This window comes from Microtus ochrogaster, linkage group LG2 (genome assembly GCF_000317375.1).
Source record: "Microtus ochrogaster isolate Prairie Vole_2 linkage group LG2, MicOch1.0, whole genome shotgun sequence".
NCBI classification, from domain to species: domain Eukaryota; kingdom Metazoa; phylum Chordata; class Mammalia; order Rodentia; family Cricetidae; genus Microtus; species Microtus ochrogaster.
Window position 1 is genome coordinate 21253037 of NC_022028.1, and position 11157 is coordinate 21264193.

An 11157-nucleotide genomic window follows, 5' to 3' on the forward strand; every position below is an offset into this window, starting at 1 on the left:
CTGGGCCTGCATCCTCCTAATGCTGGGCCTGCACCACCAAGCTTGGCTCGTCTCTCTAAGCCTTCTGACAGATGGCACCAGAGCATGGCACTGTCATCATTGTTGCCACTGTTGAACAAAGGTGTCTTTGCTTTCTCAGGGTCCCACCAAAGCCTGCTAAAACACACCAAGCTACATCTGCGCAGATCGTCAGTGACCACGCCAGCACCAGGATGCAGACCACTGTCTCTGCACCCACAAGGCATTTAAGACTGCGGTAGATCCTTGCCCACCTCTCTCAGAAAATGTCAGGAGTGTTTTGGTGTGGGGCGATGGCTCAGTGGGTAAAATATTTGTTATTTGGCATGATGACATGAGTTCAGATCCCCATTACACATATAAAGCCAAACTCAGCAGCTGGAATCTGGAACTCAGTGCTCCTATGGGTGTGTGTGTGTGTGTGTGTGTGTGTGTGTGTGAGAGAGAGAGAGAGAGAGAGAGAGAGACAGACAGACAGACAGACAGACAGACAGAGACAGAGACAGAGACAGAGACAGAGAGGAGAAATCCCAACAAGTTCACAGTCCAGCAAACAGCAGTGTCTCAAACAGCGGACAGAAGATGAAGAACAACCCTCAAGGTCATCCTCTGACCTCCACATGAATGTACACATACAAAAGACCACACATGCGTGCACGACACACACATAATACACACACACACACACACACACACATATTCATGTGTGCTCAAAAACAGAGGAAAAAGAAAATATACAAGTATTACTGTCTATCCCTTCGTGAAGCGCCCCCTAGTGGTTGCCAGTGCACAAGCCGCTCCAAGGCTGCACTTGCTCTTGCCAGGTCAGCAGGCAACTCAGCACAAGGTCACCCAGGGATTTTTACGTTCGTATATTGCAGACCATCACTCCTCCACGTATTTTTTTTCAGTTGTATGTGTATGAGTGTTTTGCCTGCATGTATGTTTGTGAGTCACTATGTGGGTGTTGGGAATCCAACTGAGGTGCTGCTAACCACCAGGTCATCTCTTCAGCTTCCTCCTCCACATATTTTTAAGTCACGTCACAAGTGCCATGTAACGACCCAGTGACATCACACTATCTGTGGTACTATGTGTTTATGCAAACTGAACGTTGAAGATTACCTGCGTCCCACAGCAGCAAACATGTAGCTAAAACCTAACCAGATAAACTAGTGCGTCCACTTCACTAGTACTAGTGTTTTGTCTTAAAGAAATGGTGTGGTGGTCTGGACAAGACAGTGGGAGATGCCAGAGCTGTGAAACAGCTGCCAAAATGGGCGGCACGCAGGGAGTGGAGCCAATCCACGAGATGGAGGTATGCTGCAGGCAGCAAGGCTGGAGGGGAGCAGACACCAACGCCTTTTGACCTAGGATATGGAAGTAGAGAACTGAGTTCCCCTTATGGGTTCCAGCATTGCTTTTTTGGTTCAGTATTTCCGCACTGTGCTGATTCCTCCCTTTTAGAACAATATATTCTGTACCACTGTATTTTGGAAGTTTGTAACTTGCCTTTAGATCTAATAGAGGGTTACACATTGCCTTGAGTCTCAGAGACCAGCAAGCAGTGTTGAAAGTCTATGGGGACTTTTGAACTGCAGCATGTGGCAGCTGAAATGAGGTATCCCTCATAATCAATCACCTGGTCTCTAGTTGCTGATGCCGTCTGGGGCGTCTCACAAGTGTGGGCTTGTGAGAGGAATGGTCCCTGAAGGCACCTGACCATTTATAGTTCTTGCTCTTTGTTTCTTGTTTGCAGTCAAAGACATGAGCCCTGACCTTCCGCTCCAGCCTGCTGCTTGCCACGAAGGACTCCCATCCCTCCTGAACCTTAAGCCCAAACAAGCCCTTCCTTTTGTAAGTGGCCTCTGTCACTCCTAGTGCTGGGCCTGCGAACCTTAAGCCCAAACAAGCCCTTCCTTTTGTAAGTGGCCTCTGTCATGGTGTTCTAGCGCAGCAATAGAAGAAACTAATAAAATGATAAAACTGTATGTATACCAAACAATGCTTTAAAATAATTATACAATTTATTATCAATAAATGTCTGGTGTATGTACCTATTTTGAATATTAGGGCCACATGAATATTGCTCAGGCAAAAGGAGTCTAGAATGAAAACCATTTGGAAATCTCTGAGCCCGAGGTGAGTTAGGTTAATGGACCTGCAGCTAGAAGAACCGACAGCTATCACATACCGTGCTGACAATCATCAATATAGTTGTATTTCAAATCTTCACACTGTGAACCTTGAGTACACATATATTTAGAAATTAAAACTTTAGGCTAAAAATATAAATGTAGGAGACATTAAGAGTAATAAGGAATCAACAAGGAAAGTCTAAGAGGCAGATTCCTAACCTAGGGATTGCTAACCAGCTCACCTGGTGAGTTCCAGCAACAGAAAAGTAGATGACTCCTGAGGAGCAGAAGGTGAGGGTGTCCTTACATCCCCCCTCAAAAAAACCATGTCAAGTCAGAGTCCAGTTTCAAGGTCTGGAACTGTCCTGGTCCCAGATCAGTCCCAGTCCTGGACAGCTCAGCGAGTGGATGCTCACGGACTCTCTCGAAGTCCTTCACCAACACAGGAAAGCTCCCACTTCTGTGTCGGCCTTCTATTTAAGCACTGCTTCCCTGGCCACCAAATCCCTCCTCCTCTTGACCGCCACCTCAGTAAGGACACTTCACACACCAGTCTGAAGAGTGCACCGATTTCGGAGGGGCAGGATGTGTTCAGCTTCTCCCCTGCCCCAGAGCAGCTCAGAGAACGGGCAGGGGGCAGAACCCACATGCCTCCTGAGGAACTCAATGAGACTGTTCTCTACCAATCTACTCTTCACACACACGCACACACACACACACACACACGCACGCACACGCACGCACACACATTCACACACACGCACGCACACACACGCACGAACGCGCACACACACACACGCACACACATGCACACACACGCACACGCGCGCATCTAAACGACCAACCAGACAGCTGTAAAGAAGAGAGGAGGAGTTTATTGTGTTGAGCAGAGCTTACTCTCATGATAAACCAGCATCCTTTGGACTAAGACATTCACAGACATTAACCTCATACCAAGTGAGGTGTTGGTTTGAGTGGAAAGTTGGACATGGTTTCTTTAAACACCCTAAGTTTTGTCTCCATTTTTCCTTTTTTGATTGGAAAACAGAGTGCTTGGGAGTCTTTTGTTCCAAACTGCCAACCTTAGGTTAGTGTGGTTTGCATCTGGTTAAAGGAATGGTGCCCATTTCTCTACCGAGCTCAATGGGACGTAAGGCAGTGCAGAAAGCACGGGCAGGAAGAGACCATGGCTCCAAGCCCTACTCATGAGTCACAGACCCTCCACATTGCGAGGGACCCAGGACACTCAGGAGAGGTCTCCTGCTTTCCTTCCCCGGAGCATGTTGGTGCTTGGCGCTGACTCTGTCACCTGCTGCTATGAACGGTCAGCACTCGCGGGCACCATGGGAAGCAGAGTCTCTGCCCAATTCACTGGCTCACCATTGCTATGTAACACAGAAGGGCTCTTTCTGTTACTACACAGACAGACAAACACCAGCGATGGAGGAGAAATGGGAAATTTCAGTAACTTCCTGAGTGACAGTGTTTAATGTGCTTGGACTTGATCCGGCGTGTGAAAGTCCTCAGTAAGACTTTCCTCGTTACCTTAAGGCAGAGAAAACAGGAGCTCAAGACTTCCAACAACAAAAAGTGCTAGCTTTTTTTTTTAAACAAGAAACACGACGAGCCATCTGATCGACTCTGGTCGTCACACAACATCCCCAGAAAGTTAAGTACCCAGTAACTCACGAAGAAGACGGAGCCTGAAGTCACATTTAGGAATCGTGCATAGACCACACTCCACCACCAAGCCACTTCCCACTCGACAGCCTTCCGTGAAATCTACCCAGCAAAGTGGACCAGAGCGCCCTCCCAACTCCTCAGGCAAATGATTTCTTTTAATCATGCAGGTCTAAGAAGAACAACTTTAGAAAAAGATTTAGTCATGGAGGAGATAGGGACAAGAGGAGCGACTTCGTACTCCTGACCATGTGAGAGCTATCTGACAGTTCTAAATCATGCCAGTCAAGTTGACTTCCTGTTTTTCTCTTCCTTCTTTATCTCTGGGCTCTTGGGGTATCATCCGGGAACTCAGCCTGAAACCAGATGACATACATCAAGCAGAGCCTCAACAAGGTTCAGAACACAGTTTCAAGTAGCATCAGGAAATATGGAGCTTGCTTCTGGCCAGACAGGCCCAGCACAATGCATGTACACCTGGAGACAAGCATGCTTATCAGGAAGGCAGCTTCCGCCAGACTAACGCTGTCAACATCTTATGAAACCAATACACCACCACTCTCAACTAAACCCAGGATGCTGGAGGGCTGGGCCCTCACAGTCCGGGATGCCAATCAAGTGCCACTTTCTGCAGAACACAGAGACTGACTCGCACTGGCTTATGTAATTCTGACGAGTCACAGTTCACCCTACCCTACTGACTCAGAAAGCAAACTTTCTACCTCTATATGACAAGAGGTCAAAAAAACTATATAGGCGCATGCCAAGAACAACAGTGAACTTTCCAGAAGCTTGGACAACCCATGTGATCTGTTATCTCCTGCTCTTTCCAGTCACAGCCTGCTTTCCCATGGAGCTATCAGATGAAACCAACATGGACACCTTCCCTGGGGCACTTAATGGCAGCATCATTTCTGGGGCATTTGCTAAATTTTTTGAGATGAAGCTGGAAGCAAGGAAGAAGCTGGCAAAGGAGGGGCCTGGACAACCTTAGAAGCAAGCTGGGTCTGGCCTATCCAGCATAAACTATGGCTATGACTTACGTCAGGGTGGCGACACGCATGAACGACTTGGTAAAAAGAAGGAAACTGGCCACTGGGCCAATAGTAAAAAGCATACCCCTGTGACCTGATTATTTCCTGCTTATCACGGGCTCCCAGGACACGGGGAGCACTGTGTCCCTGCCTCCAGTTGAGGACAGCAGCAGTGGCATCCCTGAAAACTTAATACAATGTGGACACGAAGCCTGAACAAAGGCTGGCTCTAAGTTAACCTTTGGATTTGAAAATAGGGGAAAATTAATTACTTGATATGTGTGGTGAAATCTTTATTTTAAAGTTCATGTCGCAATATACAGTGCGCTGATGTTATGTACTAGCTAAGAAGCTGGCTACGGAACATGTTTACCTCAAAGTGTCCTCCAAGGCCCTTGGTCTGGGGATGTGAGGCCCCCTCTAACTTCATGACAAAACAGTTCAATAGTCCAAGAGTCAAACATGACATCCTTGAACACAGCTGGGAAGTAATTCATTCCCAGACACCTTTCCAAGGTCAGAGGACTCAGCCATTGCTTAGCCCTCGGTCTACGCGCCTGCAGTGGGAAGGGACACTGCAAGCTCAGCTGGTTTCTGCAGGATGTTGTGAGCACCAAATCTGATGATGCTGTTCTCAGTTTTGCCATTTGTTCTTTCACTTGTGTCCTTACCTGAGGGTACACTCTGCTCTGCCCAGGACACTCATTGGGGAACTCCAGGGGCTGAGTTAAGTAAGGAGTTTTTGCTGGTTGTGTGAGCTCCCGATAGATGACGCTTTGCTATCTCTCTCTACGTATTACTTAATAATGGCCCATTCAAATCCCAACTATGGCTACTGTAGATCATTCCTCCTTGGAAACACATGTATTACCTAGCTTAGATGGGCAAGGACTTCTCCTGTGTACTCACTCTTCATAGTCACTCTTTCTGAGGGGGTGGGGGTGCAATGCTGGGATGGAACCCAGGGCCTTGAGCTTGCTAGACAAGCTCTTTGTCTGCCATTGAGCCACACCCCAGCTCCCTTCTTGTTTTTAAAAGGCAGGTTAAAGAGGAAGAACAGCCCCTGTGAGCTGGAAGGCAGGTCAGTACCCAGAAACCCTCTCTGCTGCAGATCCCTGACTCCTGGGCAGAGATGACACCAGACACCTGTACAGCCAGGGTAACAGCATGTCCCCGGCTCCACAGCCCAGGCTGCTCCCGCCTAGGTGAGGTTGGGCTGTGACTGTGGACACACACAAAGCAATGACGGGGGCTGCTTCATACAGCAGCAGTTACCTTAGAACTGTACCGGGCCTTGGATGAGTCTCCAAAGCTAAAGGCAATCACAGAGCCAAAATTAAAGGGAAACAGACAGAGTATAGGAAACTGAGTTCCAGAGACAGTCATTCCTCGTCATAGGTCTGAGAGCAGAGCGAAAGGAAAGTCCAAGGCCAGTCTCCTGGGTCTGAGAGAAAACTATGGTGGCCATCCAGATGGAGGCTGAGCACACTGAGATGGGTCACTGAGGGACTCAGTGTGCCTGTGCCCAGCCAGGAAACTGATAACTGACAGTTTTTTACAAAGTAGGAAGAAAAAGCAAACATTTTCATAAATATAAAAATCGTTTACAAAACAATTATGTAGAAAGTTCACTGGGAATAGAATAAAGCTTCCTTTAAAGTCAGCCGCAGCAGACTGAAAGAGAATGGCCAATTTTTTGTCTTCTTCCTTTGAACACCACAAAACTCCCCCCTGCCTGTCGTCTCCACAACCCTCATCCAAACAGCCCCAGTTCTCCTCAAGACTGGTTTCTTAGCAACTGAGCCAACCCTGAAGACACATGATTATCGGCTGGGCTCAATAACAATGAGCCTAATGCTTGGGAAGAGAATGTGGGGCACGAGATGGGAGAAGCATGTTGGCATAGACCTTGAGGCAGGGACCTTGGATGAAACATCTGCCGGCCTGACCTGGTGCAGGGTGGGCATCTGCAGTGCAGCAAGGGCTGCAGGTAAACTGAGGTAAGGAAGAACATGGTGGCTTTTCTGGCCAGCTTCTGAGCCAGTGCAGCAATGTGTGCTCTTGGACGTGGGCACCAAAGGACTCAGCTTCCTTCAGCTGCTGCCACCATTTCTCCCTCTGGTGTGAAGAGAGTCCCAGAAGATCAGCCACTTGTCTTCCTCTGAGGTACAAATCCAACAGAGCCTTAGCCCCAAAGATCCAGCACCCACTGGGGTGCAGTAGTCTAAATCAATAGGTGTGGACACCTGCCCAGTCAGTTCTTCAGCAGTTGTATTGACAGATCAGAAAAAACCATTTAGTATAAAAACTGTCAGATGGTGGGATTTCCCATCTTCCTCCAGAGATCATAATTCTTCATGTTTCTCAGGTTCTATGGAAAAGAACAGAACATAAGACTCACATCATAATCACAGCATGAGCACTGTCCACAGCACACCCCATGAAGCTCTCAGATGGAGTTAGAGGAGCTTGGGGTTTGGTATTTTTGTATTAAAGTTTGAAAGCAAACATAAGAGAAAGGACATATTTTCAGTTTTAAGAGTTGCTGACTCGCACTGTGGCTACATTGCTTTCACAGGGGCAGTCCTGGCTCTCAGACAACATTTGTTCTGTGTGCCAGGGTAGCTGTTTTCTTTGATCCTTAAACTGTTTTAATGTTACTAATTGATATGGAACAGTAACGTAACCGTCTTCCTATGTATTGTTTTTGCTTTGCATTGAGTTATTTATTTAAGAGCACTTTCACAGAGGAGCTGCTGAAGGGGAAGCGTTTTCTTTCCTACGTGTACACGGGTGGGTCAGAGGAGAACTGTGTGGAGTTGGTTGTCTCCTCCACTTTTACATGGGTTCTGGGATCAGACTCAGGTCATCACTAGGTTGGGTAGCAGGCACCTTGCCCACTGAGCCCAGCGGTGCAGGATCTCAGAGGCTCCCATTAACAGACATACTGCTGCTTTTGAGCAAGGGCTTTCCAGACCCACAGCTTCTGCAAGGCTCATTCTCCAGTCTTACCACTGTCTCCTCTATGTGCGGCATTATTAATACATCAATATTTTTTGATATAGCAGTTATTAATGGTGACTCTAACTTGATTTCTGCCTCCTTATTTCTATGTGGCTTTTCTTTTGAGTTGTTTGCTCATATTCTTTGCCCATTTATCTACTGTATATCATACGCATGCTGAGCCCACAAAGGCCAGAAGAGGGCATCAGACACCCCCAGAACTGAAATTACTGTCAGTGCTTTTAACCATCTCCCACCCCAAATCTGAGTTGTTTTTATGGTGACTGTGTGACTGTATAGCCTTCTAGCTAGGATTCTTACTACCTCGACAGTCTCCAGAATGGACTGCCGAGTCACTCAAGACCCAAGCTCTGCATTTGCTCTTGGGGTAACTTTAAAGGGGGAGAAATATTAAAACACAGAGCCTGATTTATTCATTGTTTTTGTATGCTGGTCTCAAACTTACTGTGTAGCTGAAAAGTGAGTTTTACTCTTGATCCTCTCACTTCTTAGCTTTGGATTAATTATTAAGACTTGTATGGATGGGCAAAGGTATTAAGCATTTATTGTAAATTTTTGTGGCTTCAAAAACAAAACACCTAATTTGACTGATAAAAATACTAAAGTATTTTGCAGAGATCCATGTCTGCCTTGGAAGTGCTAGGGATGGAACCCAGGGTCTTACACACACTAGGAAAGTGTTTTAACACTGAGCCACACATCCAGCCTTCAGAAAAACACGTCTTACCACCGATTATGCTCTTTCAGCTGCCTGCTATAAAATATACTGTATGTGTGTTTGGTTTTCTAACTTTGTTTCTGTTGTTTTGAGACAGGATCTCACTTTATTTCCTTGACTGGCCTGGACTCACTATATAATCAAGCTGATCTCAAACTCAGAGATCCACCTGTCTGTTTCCAGAGTGCTGAGATTAAAAGTGTGTGCTGCTATGCCCGATGATATGTGTCCCCCTCTAAATAAGTAAACTTATTATGAAGCTGTAATAAAATGATATGGAATAAAGTTGAAAATTGATGTAAAGAAGACATCTTTTTTTTTAATTTTCAGCTTAAATACAAACACTCTGTTCTCACTGCAATATGCTTGTTTTACACTATTTTCTTTCAAACGAATATATATTTTGTCCTGATCTAAATTTATTCACTCTCTAGTACCTTGGCAATTTTTTTTAATATTTTTATTTATTATATATACAGTGTTCTGTCTTCATATATGCCTACTTGCCAGAGAGGGCACCAGATCTCATTACAGATGGTTGTGAGCCACCATGTGGTTGCTGGGAATTGAACTCAGGACCTCAGGAAGAACAGTCAGTGCCCTTAACCTCTGAGCCATCTCTCCAGCCCTACCTTGGCAAATTTAATGAAAACAACACACACATTTTTTTTTTTTAAAAAAAGTTTTAGAAAGCATCTCTTCTTTCTTCACCAAAACAAGAAAGTGTGTGTGTGTGTGTGTGTGTGTGTGTGTGTGTGTGTGTGTGTGTTGGGTAGAGGACTGCAAAACTTCACTGAAAGCACTATTTAGAGGGCTGGCCGAAGAAACAAAATGAAAAGCAGAACTTAGCTGAGGTCGAGACTAAGGGAAAATAGCTGTCTCCCCTTATGTCATTATTTTGTTGTCTTCCCAGCAAATCAGAAACAAAGAAGCACTTACCCAAGGCCAGGCTCACACTCACCTTCCTGTGTCTTTTCTACATGCAGGGCCCCCATCTTCTTCTCCTTTTGGAAGAGGCTCTGCAGCTGCTTGATCTCCTGATCATAGTCCTGCCACTCGGGGACGATTCGCACAGCAGCCTCCAATTTGGGTTCTTTAGTCATGGGATTATTACACTGAAAACACAAGGAACGCACCTCAGAGGAGCTCAAGGAAAGGCATGCTGTACAGAATGCAAAGGAGACCGAGGAAAGAAGATCAGGACTTCAGGGTCAGCCCAGACTACACAGTGAGAAACTCTCAAAGCCAAAATGGAGCAAAGGTCACAGGCACAGAGGTGCAATGAAGGGCAAGCAGTGACTCAGCAGTAAATGGTCTGCCCTTTGCGTGGGGATCTGGCTTCCTGAGGAAAGCAAAGAAGAGGCGGGCTGAAACAACCAAGACCTGCTTTGCAGCTCCAAGCACAACTCAGAAAGCCAGCTCAAAGCAGCATCAGCAGCCCGGGCACAGTCAGGGTCCATGCAGGGAAGGCAGCTTACCAGGTCAATGGTCTTAGCCCTCTTCTTGGATGCGTCATCACACCACGTCTCACACCAAAGCCACTCTTGAGGGAGGGATTTGATTGGCACCTGATGGATCATGTTATTGGGCAAATCCTGTTTGGTAAAGAAAGTAAAATAAAAAGATCTAAAACTCAGAAATTTAAATAAGCAACCAAAAAAAGTGCTAGCTTAAAATTCAACTAGAAGGCTGGAAAGATGGCTCGGCATTTAAGAGTATACTGTTCTTTCAGAGGATCGGAGTTCAGTTCCCAGCACCCAATCACCTGTAACTCCAGCTCCAAGGGATCTGATGCCCTTTTCTAGCTTCTGCAGCCACTTACACACATGTGCACACACCCACACAGAGACACGCACCCACATAATTAAAAGTAAAAAACAAAAACCTGACAAAAGCAAACAACAATATCACCTCACCTAGGGGCCCATGGATGGGACTACAAATAAAGCATTAGCAGCTCTTACAGAGGACCCAGATTGTTTCCCACCGATGGTCTGGCAGCTCACAACCATCTGCATCTCCAGATCTGATGCCCTCTACGGCCTCCTTCAGTACTAGGCACACATGTGGAATATACACACAGGCAGGCCAACACTTACACATATAAAAAACAAAACACAGACAAAATTCAACTACATTTTCCTGTATAAAGAAAATCCCATTCTTTTGTTTTTGTTGAGACAGTGTCTCGTTCTTGCCCAGGCTGGCTTGGGACTTATGACGTCCTTCTGCCTGGCCTCTCATTCTGGAATCACAGCTGCGAACCAATATGCCTGGTCTCCATTCACTTCTGCAGTTCAACTAGTTCTGACTCTCCCATCTGAACCCTGTTCCCCAATGCAGGAGCCCATATGTCCCCCACAATAAAATGCTCCATTATCCTAACCCACTGAAAAAATCTAATATATCAATGAAATAAAAAGCTCAAACTGACTGTGAGGCTTGTAAAGAACAAGGAATTCCTGAAGTTTGCGTACAAATGGATGGAAATAGAAAACACTATCCTGAGTGAGGTAAGCCAGACCCAAAAAGAGGAACATGGGAT

General features: G+C 46.1%; 1 protein-coding gene across 1 annotated transcript in view; it reads right to left on the reverse strand.

Annotated features, from left to right (window-relative positions):
- Positions 1–3011: 3011 nt before the first annotated feature.
- The window catches only part of Uggt1 (UDP-glucose glycoprotein glucosyltransferase 1), a 119339-nt gene continuing 111193 nt past the window's right edge, over positions 3012–11157 (reverse strand). Inside the window, exons 39-41 of the mRNA XM_013351007.1 lie at positions 10091–10207; positions 9574–9727; positions 3012–7241 (exon numbers count right to left, since the gene is read on the reverse strand). Coding sequence (XP_013206461.1) covers positions 7216–7241; positions 9574–9727; positions 10091–10207 — 297 coding nt within the window. The 3' untranslated portion in view covers positions 3012–7215. The remainder of the gene's footprint in view (positions 7242–9573; positions 9728–10090; positions 10208–11157) is intronic.